This window comes from Pieris rapae, chromosome 9 (genome assembly GCF_905147795.1).
Source record: "Pieris rapae chromosome 9, ilPieRapa1.1, whole genome shotgun sequence".
Taxonomy (NCBI): Eukaryota; Metazoa; Arthropoda; class Insecta; order Lepidoptera; family Pieridae; genus Pieris; species Pieris rapae.
Window position 1 is genome coordinate 8,291,813 of NC_059517.1, and position 23,195 is coordinate 8,315,007.

Sequence of the window (23,195 nt, forward strand, 5' to 3'; positions counted from 1 at the left end):
TACGTCAAATTAGCAACTTCAAACGCCAATTTTCAAAATTCAATGTTCAACCAAGTTAAAGCAGTCAAAGTCGAAGTGGAAATTTATATTTGACATTATCATATGATACTTGTCATTACGTAAATGTTGTAGTTATCTGTAGCTTTTGTTTGCACAGTGTGTTCTGTATCATACTATAAATGATAAAGTTTTTTTTTAATTTATTAAATAAAATCTTTATTATTAATTACATAAAATGCATTGAATTACGAGAATATAACAAAAGCACAGGATGGAGACCTATGAACTTCTAAATTGTAATTGTGGTAAAATAAAATTGAAATATGATAGTAATTGCGCTGTTTAATATTTCTAAACGTTAACTAAAATTCTTTTGTATGTCTGGTAATTGTTTGTTACCAATTTAGATCAGAGCTGATACCAAAATCGCGACTACTATATCTTTAATAAGTTATTTGTAACAAATAAATACCTAACAAATTTAAATCGTTTTCGTTATACGGTAGGTACGTATAAGTACTATTTTAGTTGTAGTTAGTAATGGCAAACTGAATACAATAGACGAAGATCTTTTAAGTTTCTGAATTATATAACAACACATATAATTTTAGATTAAGTATCAAAATAATTATATTTTACAACGAAGCATGACCATAAGTCATAAAAATATCTACTTGTTCTTTACAAGCAGGCTCCAGAAACCTATCATTTACTAGCAAGAGTACGACATGAAAACATTCTACAAATTCATACTACCAATATGTTTAATATTTTGTCATCAACAGTTTGGTCTGTGTGTAAGATTTAAAAAATATTTAAGATCGCGATTTTCAAGTGTATGTATGTAGGTAGCATTAATATGTATTTAATGTTTAAGTTGAATGAATACGGGGAAAGCATGGAGGCGATTTCGAGATCATTTGAAGAAAGAGTGGTAAGCAAAATTAAGTAGAAGATATATTTTCTACGAATGATTATAGTAAGTAATATAGTTTTAGTAAACGAAGTTTGAATCCAAGTTACAAGGCTGAGATGTTGAAATTAATTTAGGTGTAAATTGTAGTTAAATACATATAATATGTAGGTAAGTACCTACCGATCCCCATAACCTGTTTGGCGCAATATTAAATATTTAATAATGTTTGGTATATACTGAGGTCTCAAATGATATAGTCACTATTATAGTGGAAACGTGTCTAAAATTAACTATAATTTAAAAAAATATTTAAAGTTTTTTTATTCATTTGACAGAGGAACAAACTTAACCATGAGATGAAAAGCCCTGGCACTTATGGTTATAATCATTTTAAAATACCAAGTTATTTTAAAGATTTCGGCCGTCGATTTGTTCTACAATATCCGTATACCGAAGTGAGTAGTTGAGAAATATTCAGATTTCAATATTTCATTTTCAACTGCTGATAAAGGACTGTACAACTTTCAGAAAAAAGTCCCACTTATTAATATTACGGACGAAGACAATTTGCACAAGACTCTAAAGGTATTATTTATTGTGTAATAATAATAATAGTAGCAGTCATTATTAATCTGTAGGTAGCTCAAACGTTATCTTTCGTGTGTTAAATTGACATTGACACAACCAATTTAGGCGGGCTTTTTATTCATTTCCATTTTCTAGCCCTCGGCCCTCCTTTTTTTAAGTTCTAGTCTTATTAGCAATTTTTGTCTCTCAACTCACACATTCTAATATTTTTTAATACATATGCAGGAATTCCTATTGGAGAACGACTTATACGAACAATCAATCACTCCAGTACAGGTAACCAATTATAAGTATGAAAAATGATTTGCGTGTGATATCAACATTATTGTAAACTTCTTGTAGGCACCGTCTAATATAGTATTAGAAGTTGCTAGACAATCAGCGTTACTCCAAGCTGCGACTCCAATAAACCCTTCTGATGATGTCATCCACAGAAATATACTTCGAACTGGTGTAAGTCTTTGTATAAAATATGCATACTACAGTATGACTTAATCCGATATACATAAGACATTTATCTATGAATATTCCCGCGCATATTTTTAAATATGTTTGATTATTTTAGGACTATTGGAACGATGTTGTCGAAGAGCCTGTGAATACAGATTTATTTTTACGATCTAAACCTCCAACAAAGATTGTAAGTATCGCATTAAAAAATATCTTCTTGTCTTGTTATGTAATATTACCTAAATTAAATATAAAAGCAAAAATCTCGCATCTGTTATAAATAGTATAGGTACGAATACTATGTTATAGCTTATAGCTATATGTATAGCTGAACACTTACCGCGTAGGATAACATCGCGAAGAAAAATTTCTTACCTTAGTCTTAAAAATAGACGATAACCTACTTGCCTATAAAAAAAAAACAATAGAAATCTGAGGCCTAGATCCTGCAGTTGCAGGGCTGCGTTACTGAACTGTTAACATACATAACTGCTGAACAGATTTCAATAAAATTTGCTCATTTTATCTTTAATTACCATAAAAACTATTCTTATTGCTATATATCTGGCGTTTAAAATATTTTTTTACAGAACTCATTGAATCTTCGATTTCAACCAGGATCTAATTTGTACGACCTTGTTACCGAATTAAAAAAGATCTCACCACGATTGCTGTATGTTATAAATGATGATTCTGATTAACTACTATAACAAAGTGAAATACATAAAATTTAATAAAAAAATTATATTGTTTTAATGAAAAATTCAAGATATAATTTTCGGGTGTCGAATTTTTCGTTTAAATTGAATAATTATTTTCCCATATTGACTTGAGCCAGAGTTGATTTTTATGAAACATTCCGTTGCACTTTTTTATTACTAATTAAATTATTTTAGGGTCTTGTTTCACAACGCATGGATGAAGTACAAAATAGCAACACCTAAGTATTATATATTCGGAAGATAAAAGTTCCGAATAAGAAACTTCGCGTTTCATGACGAATAGCGCTATCTGACAGTCCTACAAATAAGTAATAAATAGCTTATTTGGAACTTATGTCGACAGTGTGAAACAGATCCTTAATCTTTATTTTTCGGTAGGTACTAAATACATTTTTTACATATGATGGCTCCTCAATACTCTTTTATATAAAAGGTCATCTCTGGATCATAGAAAAAAATTGCTAATTCAAACAAACTGTTATCATTATCGAGAATATGATCTCCATATTATATAGAATATGGTTTAGGAGAAAACTCTAAGCTAATTGCAAATATCGCTATCATTGTCGTTTCACGAGGCAATTATCACGGCCCATCTATTCCATGATTGTATTGATTCTATAATATTATATTCTATAGCAAAACGTATCGCCAATAACTACAATAAAAATGACATAAAACTGTTCTGTATTTTTAATTAATAATTGAAAGGATCTTTCAAATAATTTATAACTAAGTCATTTGGTTTAACTCTCCACGGGTCTTTCTTTTTAGCTTTTTGAGCAGAGATCCTCTTCCCCCGATAATATTGAAGCACAAGTTCTCTTAAATCCTTGTTATTAGGGTGCTCTAAAAATGTTACCATTTGCCTCAATTTGTCTTTGATTGCATGTGTCTTTTTGATCCTTAACATTTCTTCGTAAAAATAATTTGTTGATAAAAGGTGATCTTTCATAAAGTTCATAATTTCTATCATTTTATTAGTGTGGGTAAGGTGTATCTTCGTAGGTTTCGAGGTAAGTGCTTTGCGGTTCATTCTTAATATTTGCAATTCCTGACTTTGTTCCTTGCTTAGTACATCCAACAAGAAACTGTCTAACGTTTCACATTGTACTGATACAAACATCTGACAAAAAAAACCAAACCAAGAAGATGAGAAAGTAAAACAAAAGAGGCAATAATGGCGTATTTTGTTTTGTGCAACCTTTACTTTAAAGGTCAAGATGGAGCCAGATGTAAGGACCCTCGCTAAGTCCAAGGACACACTAATAAAATCAAATTTAAAATAAGTTTATATTATAAATTGTATGTGTATTAAGGCTTATCTAATGATAATACCAAATAAAAAATTATGCTGATAAAAAACCTTTAGTTACTAATTTACTGCAGGTAAGTAAATAATAACTTACAAATAATTCGAATCCACAGAAAAGTAGAAGTATCATAATTTTTTCACATGAAAGTGATTTTTAATCATACTTATTTCCTATATGCATCATTAACTTGAAATTTAATCAGGATAAAAAATTATGTAGTAACTTGGTATACTGAAAGAAAAATCATGCTTAAAATGGAAATAAATTTAACAACAACAACAACACAAGAACAATTGTACTATATTTACACAAATTGTAAAGGGTTTTTCAAAAATTTCTTCAATTATTTTATTACAGACTTGCAGTGTGTAAACTATTGCAAAAATATTTTCCAAGAAATTGGTAAATAGCCAATTTCTTCAAGAATATTATTTTTATAATACACTTTTATGATAGTTTATGATATTGCTATTTGAATATTTTACACATAAAACTGCAAATGTAATTGAACTGTGCATAAAAAATGTTTTACTATGGATTTTTAATATTATTATTGTTTGCTGCGTTACCATGCCAAGTAGGTGCAATTTAAACATTTTATATCTTGTAAGTAATTGAATAACAAAGTTTTTAATTTTTGAATAAATAAAAAAAAATTACAGGTATTAATGCATCGAACAGTGTTGCCACACTTCAGATTCATCAATTACCCACCATTATTGTATGTTACATCAAGAGGCCATAAAGCAAGAACAAGAACTTTAAGACGATTTTTAAAGTTATAGCAAACCAAACATTAATAAGAACCATGCAAGCAATAGCAGTAGTATAAAACATAAGTAATAAACAACTACACAACTGTTTGTGAAAAATATATTAACCCCAATTCACAATATTACTTTTATCAAAATCATCAATTTTTAACCTCTTTATACTTGGTGGCAAATCACTGTAATTGTCAAAGATAGGGTTATATACCCATGGCAAAATATGTGTGTATCCATTCGAATCATAAACTACACTCTCATTTTCTTTTGTGGTAACTTGTGTGGTATTGTCAACCATAAATTTTTCATATAAATCTCCAAATGATACTGGATTTTTTGTTAGTAATTTTTTTTTTTCAGCAACTGCAATAAATAGACAAAAAAATATAACATCGCTTATAATTTGAAAGTTTGATATTTGATTTAGCTATTACATTATTAAACATTAAAATTATGATAATGGCTTTAATTAATTTAACATATTTTTCACCAAATGAACTTGCTTGTTCTATGCATTTCTTCAGCTTTAAGGATGTATTTTTATTTGCATATAAGCCAACACAGAGAATTATTATTAATGTACCAAGTAATATGTTGCATAATATTTAACAAATAAAATACTTAAACTTACCATAATGTTTTAAATTATTGATTTCCTCTGGAGTATAATGTGAATATCTACATATGCTGCCAAAAGGACACTGGCTTGTAAAATGTCTAGTGCAAGGTCTCTTTGAGCTTTCTTCTTTTAGTATTGTCTCAGGGTCTAAAAAACGGAATTTAATAACCTTATATTAAGGATAAAGTAAGTCAAGTCGTATATAAAGCAAATGGCAAAATTAGTTGCAATTGGATGCACACTTTTAGCTTTTTGTGTAATATACTAGGGAGACAAACCGACTTACGCCTACACACACGCATATATGAATACGAAGTTTAACTACAAACCTTTGAACTGTTGGTAATGATCGTTAACGAGTTTTTGGTGTACTGCTCCGTTATTGTGCGTCCTGATAGTCGATGGTGCGGCTACTAAAGTTTTATCACAATACTCACAATAGTACCTCTTTCCCATAATGCAAGGAAAGAATAACAAATCATTAAGATTTGCGGCAGGTTATGACAAAAATGTATTAAAAACACAAAGAAAGAGTAGGTAGGTTGATTAGTTTAGTGTTCAGGTCTTAAAATAAAATATACAAAATCAATGTTAACGTTATTTAAGCGAAATCAAAATAAGAATATATATAGATAAATATTTTCCTGTATAGAAAGCTGTAACAAAACAATCAAATGTTTTATTGTTTCTGGGTGTACCCAGTAACGTGTATCATGAGTGAGCTTTGACTTTGACAAATACAATGTTTTTATTGCTTATTGAATTGTTATTAATCTTAGACAGATAATAAAGTTGATTTTACTGAAAATGATCTCATTGTTCTTGTGTAATCATTAAGTAAATTAATTTAAATGTATTTTTAGTGTAATATTGAATTGTTGAATTATTTTTATTTTTCTGTAATTTCTTCATACGTACATACTTAATTTATATGCATTTCTTGCTCATGATCTTCCCACAATTTGTGTACGTTTATTTTGCTTCATTTACAAGAATTATACCTTTGGCTGATGTTCTATCTAGCTAGTTACATTTTCACGCATGTACCCAGAACACACCATTTTGGTTTGTTTTGTATCATTTTTATCATGTAAGGGTTTTTAGCTGTAAGAATGTAATCATGTTAAATTCAGCCTAATATCGACCATCGTTTAAATAGGGTGTAGCAGCGACCACAGTTTAAATAGAAGTCTTATATCAACTACCGTTTAAAGTAACACTTGTATTATTTTTAATTGACTAATAAAGTTTCTTATTTTTTAAAAGCCTTTTAAATACTGTCGCGTTTTCACTACTTACTATGTAAGCAATGTTTGTTATTAATATTTAAAAAAAAAAACAAATACTATAGCTAAACTTATTTATTTTAAACTTAAAATTATAAGATTATAATAATAATATAAAATTTACAGTTGTATATAAACCTTATATAAGTAATGATTTATTATCACGGAATATGAATTTTATAGCAACGATTTTCATGATAGGAATATCGCGACACTTTTCCATCAATCACGAGGTTAATTATAGCTAGCAAAGTGGTAACTGAATACGCATTATCATTTTACAAATTAATAACAGCACATTCGATTGAAGAGGAAACTGTTGTCTATTAAAAATGGTCGAGACCTTGGAACCAATGCCAGATTTCTTCGAGCCATCAATATGGGATTAGAAGGTGCATAAGCACCAGGATATCTAATTATTCCGTATCTGATATATGGTAGCTGTGGATTGGGAAGAATTGAGGGTAGAGCGAGGTTTCTATATATTGGATTTATATTCATTTCAGCTATTTTGTCCTTCTTTGCTGTGACGTAGGGATAGGCGTTAGAGTCTAATGTGGTATATTCGAATGGAAGGATAGCGTTTGTTCCAAAGTACGAAGGATCGTATATTTCTTGCGACGGTTTTGTTCTTGTTGGATTAAAATTATTTGGAATATTTAATGTACTCGGATGTAACCAGTAATTTGGAATATTTTGGTATCCTGGTGCCAGTTTCCATTTAGTCGGTACCGTCATCACATGTTGCATCCATAAGTTTGGTTCATTATACGAGGTAGGCGCTTGATCCCATTTATTGGGGCCCGAAATCTCTGGTTCTTCAGCCATTCTATTTGGATTATTTATCAGTTCCTGTAATATGCCGAATCCATTTTGGATATTAAGCTTATTTACTTCCTCATCATTTGGTCCAAATAATATTTCTCTTGGGTTAGGGTTTAGCATGTCTCTTGAGTCACCACCATCGCCACTTGGATTTGGCCCCTCATTGTAGTTGTGAGGTAACCATAGGTTTTTTAGTCTGTACGGATCTGGTATAGGTTTATTTGATAATAATATTGGTGAGAAAGTATAAGAAGGGTTTGGTCTATCACCTGAAAAGACGGAGATTATTATTAAAGTTAGCTAATATTAATTATTGTATAAAGTACACTATACAGTAAATAAATTACCATATGGTGGCTGATGTGTATTAATTAGAATACTAGGCTCCAACAGTTCATGACTTTCAGATTTTCCCTTATAATTAATTTCAGGGACAAAATCAAACATTCTTCTGCTTGGTCGAAAATCGTGATCTAATCCATCGAGTTCAGAATCACTTTCATCAGATTTACTTAGAGTTTCGGGAAAAAGACTTTTATCATATTCATCATCGTCATATTTTTTCATGTTCTTATTTATTATCAAGTCATCCAAAATATCATCTATTGTTGTCTTTGCATTGGGTGTAGTAGTACTTTCAGAGTCAGATTTAAAGGATTTTTCAACTAATTTGGCATCAACTTTTCTATCTTCTTGTCTATCCGTAATGGTTTTGTTTTCATTTAAAATTTTCTTATCATAGATTTTATCTATTAAAGTTTGATTTTGTTTATTACTATCCGTATTATTTGGTGATTCAAATATACTTTCATTGTTTAAACTGTGAGATGTTACAGCAGTATCTGTATTTTTTAAATTCTCTACTGATTTTTCACTCTCTTTTTCGGTTTTTAGCTCATTTGTAGAATCTTTGTATTGAATGCTAACCTTAGCGACTTTATAACCTTCTTCGCTGGAAGGGTCCTTCAAATATGCTGTAAGGAGACGTGCAATAATATTTTATATGTTATTAAAATTTAATTCACCACTATTTAAAACATCATCTATACATATTTATTATACCATATTCTCGGTCAGGTTTCTGTTCCTTATTACTGGCATAATCCATAGAAGTGACAGCTAATTCTATTGATGGATAGTCTTCAAAAGTCATCTTGATTTCATCGGGGATTGCATCCTGTGAAACGATGCAATTCTAACGATAAAAGAATATAAGTTAACACTTGGTTTTTTTCTTATAAAACTTACCTCGTCAGCTTTTAATAAATAAACAAAACTCATTAAAAATAGAATACACATAATCCTTTTCATCATTACGCCTTCAGCACTCCACAACTATCACCACATTATAACTAGTGTTTATTAAAGGCGTTAAACTGATTCATTATATCCGTACCGCAAAATCGATTTGTGAAATTTCATTTTGAATAGCAGCCGTGCTTAATCGAATTAGCAGGTATGCCATGCATACGTATTTAAATTCTTACGTAATTTCACATACTGACGCATACACACACTTTTTATTTGTATTAGGAGGGCCAAATATCATATTTAATTATCTGAATTGAGCATTCTAGTAACATACAGCGTTTTGTTATCGCTTTAGTTTTCGAAACATTAATGCTGTTTTTTCTTAAATAGGCCTCAGTTACAATATGTAAATTATGATATGTAAGATGTTTTCATAGTTTGTACACAGTACAAAGTACGCAACTGCGAATGAAAATGACTTAGCCAGGATGAGATAATTTCATTTAAGAATATGCACTTTGATTTAGACCCTAAATAAGATCTGGCTAAACACCTGGCTAATAATTCTGATATTATAATAAATTTGAGAACTAACTACAAAGATTCTACTTGAAATAAGTCTGGCGACTAAGAATTCTTTTTCCGAAAGAAGATTTTCCTTGATATTGAGATTCTTTTTAATATAACTTGGACAATTTACTACAGAGATTCTACTTGAAATAAGTCTGGCAACCAACAATTCTTTTTCTGAGAGAAGACTAACGTTGACATTGAGATTCTTTTTAATATAAATTTGTGAAACTGTTTAAGCGTGTTTAGATGATGTTTTTATTTTGTAAATTAATTTAAATAATTTTGTGTTGTTAAAATGGTAAGCTCATTTAATGTTTCTTCAGAGAGGCATCAAAATAATTATCAAATTTTCGTCACATTTCCCACTATAATAATCTTCTGTTAAGAAATGTAGTCGGGATGATGACCTAATACTTATGAATATCCTTTTAAAATATACCTTTAGTTATTGTTCAATAAAACATAGCATAAAGCTCTGCATACTTTTTGCTCAGAGCTTTTGCTTCTTCTGTTACGAAATCTACCATTTCCGAATAAAACAAATACGATTGTCTGCATGGAATTACTCGATTTTACAATACGTTCTTTAAATATTGCATTTTTTTAAAGCACTATTACCTTATCATGGCGATACTTTCCTACAGGCTTTAAAAGCAGAGCCAGGTGGACGAGGAAATTTCCGTAACCACACTAAAAACCAGGCCGAAGAAGACGCTTTCGACTATGTGAAATTTAGAAATATTCCTAAGCCGACCGGGTAATTAGAAAATAGTACAATTCATACATATACTAAATTCTCTTTATTGCAATCCTTTATGAAATTAGTCTTCTATCTAATAATAGCGTCATGGCAAGCAAGAGAATCGCAATCGCAAAGAAGCAGAGAATCTGTTTCCACCTGTTTCTCTTCAGCGCCTTTTACTATAGCATACATTTATGAGTCTTCACTTGATCGGTCCAGTTGTTTGGTCAACGCCCACGTGACCTTTTGCCTTCTGTGTTACAAACCACGGTCAGTTTTCCTACCCTCTGCGCATTTTATGGCTGAAATATGATATGATGTTGTCTGCATATGGTAGACAGGCTAGTCCATAAGCGGGATGGGTCAGGATCGATATATTGGTGCGCTTGGCAGCAGTGGCGTAGCAACCTTGGGTGGCACCCGGTGCGGAAGTTGGTTGTACCCCATCGAAAGTAAAATACAATAATTTTTGTATGATAAAGGACATGGATCATGGAAGATCGCGAATATCGTATGGGGAATCCCCCACGACAGCGTCAGGCTCTTTAGTGGGAATCCCCGAATTCTACATAGAGCTGCGCTAGTGGTAGTGGAAGAATCCCTGAAAAATAAATTTTTGTGCTAGTGATTTTATCTTATTTTTTGTTTGTACATTGTTCTTAAAGTTGAGAGACCGGAGGGTCCCACCCCCATCGCAAACAAGGTGACGCTCGGTGCGGTCCCCCCCTTGCTACGCCACGTCTTTGCTTCTTAACAAAATTAGTTTTAGGTTTTCCTAAATCGACGGCAAAGTGAAGCCGCTTGTATAGGAGTATATATAGGAGTAGCTATAAATAAATAACGAATAAAATCAAATGAGTTACTAATTCAGTGTGCTCTGTTTGATTGTGGGCCATAGAACTCAGGTATGTAAAATGTATTTTTAAAGCCGAAAAACAATCGACTTTTTGCTAAAATTGCAGAGTCATTGGATCCATAGCTCACATGGTGAAAGGTGCTTTGGGAGGAGGAATCTTAGGTGGTCACGTTGCTTACATGAAGGCTGGTGTGGCCATTGCTGCACCATTTAATATCCTCTTTGGCATTTACATGGGTTACTGCTTATACGTAAGTAATTCTGTTTTAATTTGTTTATGCGGTAAGCTATAGTCATATTAACTCTCTTGGCGAAGCTATGTTGAATCAAAATATTTTAAATAACGTTTGATATATGGTGCAATAAAGAAATTTTGACGTATTGTAGGTATGATACGCCCTAACACAAATCAAAGTACCCATTATAACTCGACAGAGTTCAATATAAAAAAGAAACAATATATAATTTATTAATATTTCGTTGCAGAAACATAATACGATCGATATAATTAAATGAAAAGGAGGCCAATTGGCGGCCTTATCGCTATTAACTAAAACTGATTCAGATTTTTTTTTAAATTGTAAAAGTATCCTGCTATGGAATTCCGTACCAAGCAATATCAGACGAGCTCATTCATTAAATTTATTTAAAAATCTTTTTGAATGTCTCGTAATTAGCTACTAATATATATTAATTGTGACTTAATTAACCTTTGGACAAGCTTTTAAATGTCTGTTTATACATATTACTATTTTTTCTTATATTTTTATTTAATTTCAGTTAGTTACATGTTATGTTGACTTTCGTTTTGATAATTAATTTTGCACTTGTACTTTACCATCTGTTTGTGTATCTTTTTTATTGTTCTATATTAGGGTTGCCTGGAAAAAATCGCTTGATAGCGATAAGGCCGCCCGTTGCCTAATAATTTATGTAATCTGCTTATTTTTATATTTTTTGTGTATATATATATAATATTGTAACGAAGTGTAAATAAATTAATAAATGTTATTCTTAAACTCACACAAATAACAATATTTTATTCGGATCTTAAACACTTTGCAGATTTTAGTAATGTCAGCACAAAAGCTCTATCGAAGAACTCGTGTGCCAAGTATGTCTTACCCCGATGTGGGAGAAGCGGCCATGGCTTGCTTTCCAAACCCTAAAGTTGCAAGATTTTCTAGGTTTTTCAGGTAATTTGTATTCAAATTTTTGATAACTAAAGATGATCATATCTAACGATTTTTACATTTGCAGATACTCCATTGACGCTATCATTTGTATAGATTTATTCGGTGCTTGCGCCTGCTATCAAATTATTATAGCAAAATCTCTTAAACAGCTGGTTGAGAATACCCAAAGAACGTCTATTGAGGGGCTTAATGAAGGTATTATTGTATAAACAGATTACTAAACGCAGTAAATTTCTGTTGCATTCTCTATAGATAATTTGTCTCTTTCCACTAGGCTATTTTGTCTGTAATTAATGGTCCACCAATGTCTTACGCCGAAACCTAATAACCTCTCTCAATCCATTTCTGACCATCTGAAATAGAAAACTTAATCCTTATATCCTGATAAGTGTGCCAATAACCAAAAGACGGATTGTAATAGCCATCTGTCGATACAAGCTATCCATGGTAGGTCGGATCGGTGTCTGTGGATAGACCTTTGTATGAAAATGACAATTCAACTGTTCCATTATCTTATGATTTTAACTAAAATCCGTTGTAATTAAAAAGCTATTCGATATTTTTTAAACATAGACATATGCATATTTTAATATTATTTACTTTATTCGGTTTATATTGATATCAAATATGAGTGTAAAGAGCGAAGAGATTGGAATCTATTCGTCGCCAAAAATGATATGTGTTCGTAGGATTTGGTTATTGGGATGCAAATAGGAGATCGATCGACTGTCATGGTCTGACAATCCACAATGTCAGATAGTTTTGTATCAGCGATTGTGGATAAATTTTTTGGATTGGGTTCGGGCGTAAATGTTATCTAGGCAGAGAAAATGTAAAACGAAAGCTCGTTATTAGCACATGAATTGTTCTCGTTTATTTATGAAATTGTCCGGTCATGAAAGAAACACGTAATGCAAGAAATCCTGCTGTAACACTGGCCGCGGTCTCTTACCAGTCTTGAAATTCTTTCAGGGTATCCCAGTCTAAGAGTTTACCTGGCATGCATGATAGTACCGGTTATATTAATCTGTTTGATAACTCACTTGAAGTGGCTAGCTCCATTTTCTATAGGCGCTAACCTTGTTGTATGTAAGTATATTTTCAAAAACTTTTTAAACACTCACTTTCAACTACTACAAACACTGAATATAATTAATTAGCATTTTATGGGTCATCTCATCATCATCATCATTTCATGGGGTATGGTTCATCGTAATATAATTAGGAAGTGCGATTAAGTAGTATGAGTAATTTTGCGATGTGTATTTATCAGTAATTAAATTAAGTCTCGGAGTTGGTAACTATAAATCGTGTATTTTTTTTCAGTGTTCATCATATTTGTTGCTATCTACTATGCTTTCGTATACAATCCTACATTTGAAGGCTTGGTTCCGATAACAATACTGTATCAGTACTTTGAATTCGTTGGTATGCAGGTCTTCAGTATGTCATGTGCAGGAGTCGTTATTCCGATTGAGAATAACATGGAGAACCCGAAGAAATACCCTCTGGTTCTAGTTATTGGTAAGATCTAATATATTTCAAGGAGCAATCGGTCGTGAAATATATAGTGGGTGAATTACTATTAATTTGAATTACTTATTGTAATGTATTTTGGGAGTTATAGTTACATCTTAATATATATAAATCTCCTGTCACGATATGTCTGCGATGGACTCCTAAACTACTTAACCGATTTTAAATTTAATTGGCACACCGTGAGCAGTCTGGTCCAACTTAAGAGATAGGATAGCTTAGATATTTAATTATAGTCGCAATTTTATTTTATTGCAAATTATTTGTCTATAATTAATTGACAGACACAATTATCTGTTAACTCCAAAAGATTCTAACAGATGTCGGGTACAGTTGCAAATATTTGTTGATCATTTGATACACGCTGTGTTAAAAGTACCAACGTTTCACATAAGTTCTCCTACCGTTTCCCTTGAATAGTTTACTACCATGTAATATAACAAAAACCTTAGCCACAGCAACGCTTGGCCGAGTCTGCTAGTACTAATATAAAATTAATCGATGCTGATCGATCGATGATTATTAACACCTCCCGTACATACATTTTTTAAAATTTATTATAAAATTTTAATTCGTATATAAAAATTGATTATTTTGTCTTTTAGGAATGTTTTTGATTATTTGCTGTACGTTTAATGTATCCTTCTTCGGATATGCTGCGTTTTTGGAAAATTGTGAATCGCCTATAACCGTGAACTTTCCCATGACAATGTTAGTAATTTCTAATATCTATATTTTGGTTGTTAGTTGGCAAGTTAGCCCAACTTATTTATTTATTTATTGGGAAACCAAACAGATACATCCTTATAATAAAAACAAAGTCAAAAATAAAACACAATACAAACACATTGGATGCATCCACAATAGGTTACACTTATACAACCATAAAAATAATACATGACAACACACATAATAATAGTATACAGTTAAGACATTAAGAGCTGCTTTAGTTTATTCTTAAACTTAAACTTTTTTTTCTTAAAAATAATTAAAATATATATTATAATATAATAATAATAAGAAAAAATTCTTAACTTCACAGCATATACATTGATTTTGATATGATACCTTAATTTGTAAATCCGTCACTCACGTAATAAGTAGACTTGGCTGTAAAGTAGATATATTTAAAATTAAATTAAGATACAAAAGAATATGAATGGACAAAAAAATCTTGGCTTGGTCGATTATTTATTTATGAAAGTAATTGTGCCTTGAGTTTTGCTTGTTTCGCTCGACGAAACGATCTTAATATATATAAATCACGTGTCACGTTGTTTGTACGCGATGGACTCCTAAACTACCGAACCGATATCAATTAAATTTGTACACCGTGTGCAGTAACTTATTTAAAAGATAACATCTCAATTTATACCCGCAATATTATTGCAAATATTTGGTTATTATTTGATACAATTATAACAAATGGCGCTGTGTTAAAAGTTACGTTTCACATAAGTTCTCCTACCGTTTCCAAAAAATAATATAACAAAAAACCTTTGCCACAGCCACGCTTGGCCGAGTCTGCTAGTTTATTATAAGTATTGCATTCTAACTGTGAATGATTTAGTTACACAAACAAAAATATTTCCTTTTTATAGTACATATTAGTATGGTATATTAGATTAACAGTATTCACAAAATAAATTGTCTTACAGTGGGCCGAAGATCTTAAAGTTCCTGATTGTCTTCATGATTTATATAACACACGCTTTGAACTTCTGGCCACCTTTCAATCTGTGCTTCTACTATTTGAAACAGCGACATCCCGAAGACCAATTGCTGAAATGGGAGCTCATATATCGGGCGTGTTTCGTGATACTAATCGGTGTTATTGCCGTCTGCTTTCCTAATATTAACGCCTTGATGGGATTCGTAAGTATTCTTAATGTCTTTAGGAATTTATATTAATTTTTTGTCTGTCGTTGTATTTGTCGCTTACGCAGGACACCGCGTAAGAGTAACATGAAATTCTTAGGATTACTGATATATTCTTATACTTGTCGCAGCCAACTTTGTAACACTATGGAATATCATTTAGGCCGTTAGTTAAACGGCTAGGCGGGTAATTGAACGGCTAAATAATCTATGTAGTTGGCTGCGACATATGCATATATACCGTAATTATAATTACGGTAGGTAATTACAATAGTTAGCTATTACTATTACTAAGTAATTGATTATAAATATTTACACTTTATAATTCCTATCTAAAAATAATATTGGCAATATACTTCGAGGAACGTTTGTTGAAAATCGTACAAATGAAAGACATACTAACAGAATTACTTTAATCAAAAATGGCTCCCACTCTGCGTTTTGTTGTAGCAACACTGATTTTTAGTGCCGTCTTGGTGGGACTATACACACTAAACAAGTGTTAACAATTAATATACATTTATTTAAAAGAAAAAATTACAAACACCGTACACGAAACATGAGGCAATGCCACATTCCAAAAGGGATCATTAGCATTTTACCATTTAACTGCTATAAAATTTTGTTGTACTTTTTTTCGCAGCTCGGAACATTTTGTTTGTCCAATATGGCATTCATTTGGCCCAACATGATTTATTTGCTGACAAATTGGGAACGGCCTGGATTGGGCAAATATAATTGGAGACTGTGGAAATGTATTGTGCTAATTTCAATTGGATGCTTCTTCCTTGTGTGTGGTTCCGTTGTTAATATCAATGAGTTGATGTCTGTGTTTAGATAAGTCCAAATAGCTGTGGGTTTAGAGGCCCGTATTTTACACTCGGCTCAAATCTAAATCTTTTTGAACTCAGTCAATCCATTTTGCTCAAGTTTGACACCACAACATTGTGCCTTCGGATACTCTTAAAATCGAGCTTAGGAATACCAAACGATTTCTTCGATGGATAGAACTTATAGACTTAGATATTATATAAAAACAAAAAAAAATATTTCAAGTAGTTGGCGCTAATCTAAATGTTATATTGTTAAAATTCTATTTGGTACCGCCTAAAAAAATATTTTGTTAGAGATAATTTGTCGCTATTAATTTTTAAAACGTTTGGATGTTTCGTTATAAAATCAACCTATTGATTTTGTTCATGTTTGTTATTAATTACAATAAAATAGATTTATTGAAAACTCTTGTGTTAATTATTTTAGAGTAAAGCATGTTTTTTATAAACACCCAGTGGCGCTCGTCGGTTTTTGATATTTTTTAAAAAACGATATCAGCCTTCTGTGAATGAAGTATATCGATGTTCGCCTTGAACAAATGCGCCAGTATCCGATGCGATGCCATAGGAAAATCCATTGGTGCACAGGCGTATTTCAAAGACGATTATTATTAGATTTTCTTGCCTAAGGGTTTAGAGTTACACGCCTAAGCCCCTAGGACACACTACCAATATATTTATTTATCTATATTTATAAAACTAAATGTGCTATGTTTATTAAATATATTTTTGAAATATAAATACAATTATAGCTCCCAGTTTATACGGTTTCCTTATAACAGGCACATTGAACCTATATTACGGACAAGCATAATAACTATAATATAGTCTTAAACAGTCCTTTAAGATTAGAATAAGTTCCAGCAAAGAACAGAAGTATTCCAACAAATATTATAGCAATGTTTCTCCAGAGACGCCATCTCCATTTTCCTAGGCCTGGCCTCTCCCATACAATTACTAAGTCTATTATGGCTGGGAATATGAAGCCCATGTTTGATAGAGCAAAAGCCCCAAGCTGAAATGTAAATTAAATAAATCAATTTGGGAACATAAAATTCAAAAATAAAAAAATATCGCAGATATACCATTGTAAATTTAAAAAGAGAACTGTGTCAGTTGACCACGCCCAAAGAATGACAAAGGTCGCAATAAATATAAATAAAATACCATATCATTCAGTGGATTTAAAGATGAGTTTGTTGCTTGGTTTTTGCAAATTTGAAATAATATTTTGAAATATTATTTCAAATTTGTTAGATTTTCTAATGACGTTTCAATAGTTATATATGTTATAGATAATATATGACATTCCAATAATGCTCACCAGTTTGAACTTTATTTCTATCTGTCGTATAATATTAAAATACTGACCAAACCCATAAAGTTTCCAATATTAGGGAACACGATTGATATAATAGTTATTAAGACGATGAAAATCGCTCTGTACACTCGCTCCCAAATCCAATGTTTCTTCGGGTCATGCCTTTTTGATATGTAGTGCCAAACCAGATTGAAAGGAACCCAAAAGTTGAGGGCAAATGTAAGAAAAATCATGACTCCGATTAGACTTTTGATGACTGTAGGAAATCTATTGGTTAAGGAGAACGAACCGTTATCTCTCTATGCAATATATTATGCTTAATGCTAAAGGTAGGTTTTTTTTAATAGGAGAAAACGAGCAGGAGACTCATCTGATGTTTTGTGACACCGCCGCCCATGGTCACTGCCAATGTCTCGCGCGTGCGTCGCCGGAAAAGTAGATTTAACGCGGCATTGACAATAAAAAGTGTTTTTATGTAAATTTCAACATTCTTGATTGTTTTCTTAACAGTTAAAAATAACACCCATTTTAACGTATTTTTTTAAGACGTAGAAAATTTTACATCGCCTTCCTTATTCAATCATGATGGCATACATACCTAATAGTATGATATAATCCATTATACATTAAATACAAAAAAGAACAATAAAAAAATAAAAAAACATAACTAACCTTAAAATGTAAAAATTAAAATATATTATTTTAAGCCTAAAAGAGTCGTTTTATGCAAGGTTCCGAAGATACTGGCAGAAGAACTATCTGATGTTATTTAGTTCTTGTTATATTTAAACTTTGAAGCTTTATACGTACGTTTCACATCGCCCTTTTTTATTAAATTACAAATTACTAACCGTAAATTGCTACAATATTAAAACATTGTGTCAAAATTAATAAACATTTTGTAAACTTACACGTCGTTAGGGAAGTTCAAAGTGACTGGGGTGACGCAATTTTCTCCGAAGCCCCAATATCCAAAGAAACCAATTGGTAATAGAAATAATAGCACTGTGAACATACCTAAAAAAACATATTTACATCTATTCGTTTATAGAATGAGTTTCATAATATTATCAAAAATCTGTTATAACGACATCGAAGGGATATTTGGTCGTAAAAACCGATAGCATTTTCAAACTAATTATTATCTTCTCTATTTCTTGGTAATACAAGAATAATGCATAAAATATTGTGGCCTTAACGTTGGACTCACATCCCTGAGGTCGTAGGTTCAATCCCCGGCGAGCAATCTTTCGGTCTGTTTGCGTATTTTACTCTCACACAGCGAAGGCACACATCGAGACCTACAGAAGGCTGTTCAATCAGATGAATCAGATACAGAAATCTGCGGCCCAGACCAAAGGCTTGCAGCATCGCTGGTTGTATTAAAAACGTATATTATTTTAAGGAATTTATTATGTACTTTCAATTCAGTCCTATATAAGACTTACGTATTGCTTTGATGAAAATACATATTACTTACCACACGCAATTACAGCAGGATATTCTTTAGGATTTTTCATATTATTTTCTATTGGTAAGATAACAGCTATAGCTTCTAGACTAAACACAACGATACCACAGAATTCAAAGAAACCCACGGCGTCTTTCCATCCTGGTACCGTGGAAATGGGAGGAGCTGATCTGACACCGTACACAATAGTCGCAATCACGCATATCACTGTAAAGTTGAGTATGTTAAAAGATGGATAAGTTCTCTCCCGATTCTACCCTCATTTTACTACATGGTATGTGGTCGTTTAAAATTTTTTTTGACGTGACAACGTCTTATCTTTCGATGGAACCGGCTGCACGCACGAAAATACATGACTCCTGCAGCGTTACCTCGCGGCGCGTCGTTACCTCTGATGCGTTCCATTTAATATCCATACAAAATATCTAACAAACAAATAAAATTAAAATTTTCTTTTGAAAAATGCAACCATTGCATCAGTATTTTCTTAGGACATTGTCACGTTCAACTATCGCCAGTAAACCGACTTTACAGACTTTTTATACAACAGGAGGCAAAACGGGAGGTTGCTTACCTGGTGATAAATAATTCCCCCGCTCATGTTTACTCAATGGCAGAGGCAAGTTCGAAAGGCCTTATTAGCCGCGTACTACCAGTTACCACTATGTGAAACCTGCTGTCTACTGAAGTATTTCCGAACCAATTCGACTAAGGGTCCCTTAAGAAATAGCGTACCAATTCTTCACCAGCATAAGATGAGCAAACATAACTAGCCAAAAAGCTGCTAAGACGCATGTTTTAAATTGACTCCAAACATAATTGCAAAATTGTCCTTACCAATAAATATGTCCCCAATTATAGAAAACGGTGCCAAATATTTCAAACTTCGTATCATACAAAGTATTAAAATCGGTATCAACAACGCCAAAATGTAAAGCCTTAACCTAACCAGGTCCAGTTCATTAGAACTTTCCCGATTTTCCACAACTTCCATTATAGTTTTAGCTATCATTATCTGGTAGACGCAAGATGCTCCAAATAAGTCTATGATAATGGTTAGGTCTACTGCGTATCTGAAATTAAGGTATATTATTAAAATAAAGGCCTGCAACCGATCCTTTTGATGGACGGTGTAAATGCAAAACCCGTATGCTAGAACCAACCCGACTGTTAGGCATTGAATTTCAATATGATTAATGTGTATATTAAATGGTAAACGATTTTTAATTAGATTAAAATATTATTTTAACGATTAATTATTTATAAATTGATTGAATTGAGTGATTTGTACTTTTGAACTCTCCAGAGTAAAAAGCTAATAAAAAACGAGGAAAATTAAGTTATTATTTATGCATAAACTGCTGAAACAATTTTGATAATATTTAATATTACTTTTATTAACACTATAGCCAGAGGAAAAAGCTAAGACCGTTGAAGAGAAACCAATCATACATATTTTTTAGTTTAAATTAATAGTATATGTACCTGAACCATTTGCTATATCGCCTCAATGAGGGGAACGGACAGACTTCAAGCGAGGCCTCTGCCACGTCTGGATACGACATCTCAGGGACATGCAACTGTTTGCACAACTTCTGTGCCGCACTTACCAACATCTGTGAAATAAAAGAGCTAAAATAAAATACTGCATGAACAGTATTTATTATAAAAAGCTTATAAAAACTCTGAGCTACACTCTTAAATACATACGTACACACAGTTATTAACACACTCAAATATTTACGCATACCTAATGTCTTGTACTTGATTAGTTTCAACACTTAAACTACGTTTTCTTAACAAAATCTATTTAAAACATGTATCACGGAATCATTGTTATCTAGTTACAGGGTCTTCCTAGTGTGGATGGATGAATTTGGTCACAAACTATTTCTGTCATTCATAAAGTTTTTATTATTTTTATTGTTGGAAAGCCTATTTATCAAAAATAATTTATTATACCACTGAAACAACGCGGAGTACAGCTAATAACTCAAATAATAACTATATCACACAATTAATAATATTGCAAATTCTCAACAAAATATTATTTACTGTAAAAATCGATAAAAAAAAATCATTTTCATATTTTTCTTACATACAGCTGCCCACTGAAGTATTTCCGAACCAATTCGACTTAGGGGGTCCTTCAAGAAAAAAGCGTACCAATTCTTAAAAGGCCGGCAACGCACTCGCGAGCCCTCTGGCATTGAGAGTGTCAATGGGCGGCGGTATCACTTAACATCAGGTGAGCCTCCTGCCCCTGTATTATAAAAAAAAACTTACGTGTAAGCAGTATGAGATGTAGATTGCAAAGATAATAGACACAAATAGGGCAGTCCAAAGTCCACATTTCATGAATGCCTCGTGGATACCAAGTATCCCACCCCCAAGACAACTTTTTACAAAGTGACCTACTGCTTCGAACAGGCTGAAATATAGAATATATATGTTTCAATTAAAAACCATAGTATAGGTATAAATGAGCAGTGCGCAAGCGTTCGACTCTCACTCCTGAAGTCGTAGGTGTTCGATCCGCGGCTGAACACAAATGAAGTTTCTTTCTACTTTCGCATTTAACATTTGCTCGAACGGTGAACATTGTAGGGTAACCGGCTTGCATTAGACCCAAAAAGACGAACAACACTTAGGGATATGTAAAATAGATGGTAGCCGATTCTCAGACAGAAAAAACATTTGGTAAAAGTCGGTAAAGCCGTTTCGGTGGAGTACGGTAACTAACATTGTGACATGGAAATTTTATATATTAGAAGTAAATTTTATATACTAGATGTAAAGAATATATACTTATTTCGTTTTCGTACAGGTCGGTTGGCAACAAAGTCATATTCGTTCTGCTCATTCTTACTGCGGGTATATTTTGATGCAGGTAGACCGTGATCCACATATTTCTTGCTCTGAAAAATGAAAAAAAAAATTATTTCGGAAATGTATTTTTCCCTAATATGCTTATCATAAAATAAATAAACCAGTGGCGTTACAACCTCTAGGTCTTGGCCTCAGATTTCTGAATCTGTTTCATGATAATTTTTAATCTTAAATAGGCAAGTCGGTGATCAGCCTCCAGTGCCTGACACACGTCGTCGACTTATTGGGTCAAAGACATGTCGGTTTTCTTACGATGTTTTTCTTTACCGTTAGAGCAAATTATGTTAAATGCGCACATAGAAAGAAAGTCCATTGGTGCACAGCCGGGGATCGAACCTACGACCTCAGGACCGCTGAAGTCCCTAGGCCAACACTGCTCTAGTTTAGCATATATAAAATTGATATATGCTTTTGTAGGATAAAAAACTAGTAGTATGTTGTATTGTACCTACTTTTTATTAGCATATATTTGATAATGCGGTTTTAAATCACCTTAATTATAAAAAAGTAAAAAATATAATCAGTTAGGTTTCAACTCTGAATTTGTTCTCATTGGAGTAGTACTTGTTCTTCAAATGCACAGGAGTAAAAAAGGTTTAAGTTGGTGTTTGGTAGATAGTACCAGTCACTACAGACCTGGTGCTTTCACTTAACGAATAAGTCTCGCAATACAGCTAGAAAATTCTAGCATTAAAGGTACACAAAGGAATCCATCCTTTTATTATTACTATGTAGGTAAATAACATTCTTAGTATTGAAAATACATAATACAGTTTTATATTAAGAAGTCAATACAAAGGCAATCAACTTAAAATGTAATTGTGTATTACTTAAGAATATAATTATATTCAATGTCACATTGATAAGCAATCGATGAATGAAGTAATTAATTCAAGAACCTCTACATAAATTACTGAAATAGCTCGAAAGAGAAACATATTCTTATACAATACAATTTTACTTTTATTAAAACACGCTTAGATAATATTAGTCAGACGCACCTGATTTTCACTTAACTCCATTTTATATAATACGCGTCACTGTTGATAAGACAGTTTTCCGTTTAAATAATACATACTCGTCAAATTTTGTTTGCACATGTCTGTAAATAATGAATAATATCTGCGTTATACATGGGGTTGTTTTATTTGTAGTATAGT

General features: G+C 32.1%; 5 protein-coding genes and 1 long non-coding RNA gene across 10 annotated transcripts; 3 read left to right on the top strand and 3 right to left on the bottom strand.

Annotated features, from left to right (window-relative positions):
* The first annotated feature begins 229 nt into the window (after positions 1–229).
* LOC111000526 lies at positions 230–2,687 on the top strand. 2 transcript variants are annotated; one of them, XM_022269986.2, is made up of 8 exons: positions 230–506; positions 878–934; positions 1,252–1,371; positions 1,445–1,501; positions 1,730–1,780; positions 1,847–1,957; positions 2,070–2,144; positions 2,545–2,687. In XM_022269986.2, the coding sequence occupies exons 2-8, from the start codon at positions 899–901 to the stop codon at positions 2,653–2,655; spliced, it is 561 nt and encodes a 186-aa protein (XP_022125678.2). In that variant the 5' UTR covers positions 230–506; positions 878–898; the 3' UTR covers positions 2,656–2,687. The 2 variants fall into 2 exon arrangements, with proteins under 2 accessions (XP_022125678.2, XP_022125677.2); XM_022269985.2 differs by having other exon boundaries at positions 230–934.
* A 1,404-nt stretch (positions 2,688–4,091) lies between these two features.
* Positions 4,092–4,853, top strand: LOC123689464. The gene is made up of 2 exons (XR_006750438.1): positions 4,092–4,569; positions 4,655–4,853. It is a non-coding gene; the product is annotated as an uncharacterized LOC123689464 (long non-coding RNA).
* Positions 4,852–6,101, bottom strand: LOC111000525 (zinc finger matrin-type protein 5). The gene is made up of 3 exons (XM_022269982.2): positions 5,708–6,101; positions 5,391–5,525; positions 4,852–5,122 (listed from the first exon to the last, which is right to left on the bottom strand). The coding sequence occupies exons 1-3, from the start codon at positions 5,832–5,834 to the stop codon at positions 4,869–4,871; spliced, it is 516 nt and encodes a 171-aa protein (XP_022125674.2). The 5' UTR covers positions 5,835–6,101; the 3' UTR covers positions 4,852–4,868.
* Positions 6,102–6,796: 695 nt separating this feature from the next.
* LOC111000528 lies at positions 6,797–9,318 on the bottom strand. Its single transcript, XM_022269988.2, has 4 exons — positions 8,738–9,318; positions 8,552–8,666; positions 7,837–8,463; positions 6,797–7,758 (listed from the first exon to the last, which is right to left on the bottom strand). Exons 1-4 carry the CDS (start codon positions 8,801–8,803, stop codon positions 6,950–6,952), a joined length of 1,617 nt encoding a protein of 538 aa, XP_022125680.2. The 5' UTR covers positions 8,804–9,318; the 3' UTR covers positions 6,797–6,949.
* A 162-nt stretch (positions 9,319–9,480) lies between these two features.
* Positions 9,481–16,581, top strand: LOC111000531 (proton-coupled amino acid transporter-like protein pathetic). Its single transcript, XM_022269992.2, has 10 exons — positions 9,481–9,611; positions 9,958–10,070; positions 11,018–11,162; positions 11,977–12,107; positions 12,172–12,302; positions 13,080–13,196; positions 13,434–13,631; positions 14,249–14,354; positions 15,302–15,518; positions 16,165–16,581. Exons 1-10 carry the CDS (start codon positions 9,609–9,611, stop codon positions 16,360–16,362), a joined length of 1,359 nt encoding a protein of 452 aa, XP_022125684.1. The 5' UTR covers positions 9,481–9,608; the 3' UTR covers positions 16,363–16,581.
* A 162-nt stretch (positions 16,582–16,743) lies between these two features.
* LOC111000529 (proton-coupled amino acid transporter-like protein pathetic) lies at positions 16,744–23,174 on the bottom strand. 4 transcript variants are annotated; one of them, XM_022269991.2, is made up of 9 exons: positions 23,037–23,174; positions 21,955–22,064; positions 21,433–21,577; positions 20,632–20,762; positions 19,984–20,219; positions 19,156–19,353; positions 18,587–18,692; positions 17,726–17,837; positions 16,744–17,369 (listed from the first exon to the last, which is right to left on the bottom strand). In XM_022269991.2, exons 1-9 carry the CDS (start codon positions 23,055–23,057, stop codon positions 17,172–17,174), a joined length of 1,257 nt encoding a protein of 418 aa, XP_022125683.2. In that variant the 5' UTR covers positions 23,058–23,174; the 3' UTR covers positions 16,744–17,171. The 4 variants fall into 4 exon arrangements, with proteins under 4 accessions (XP_022125683.2, XP_022125681.2, XP_022125682.2 ...); XM_022269989.2 differs by having other exon boundaries at positions 17,726–17,942; XM_022269990.2 differs by lacking the exon at positions 23,037–23,174 and having other exon boundaries at positions 17,726–17,942; positions 21,972–22,058.
* Between the last annotated feature and the right edge of the window lie 21 nt (positions 23,175–23,195).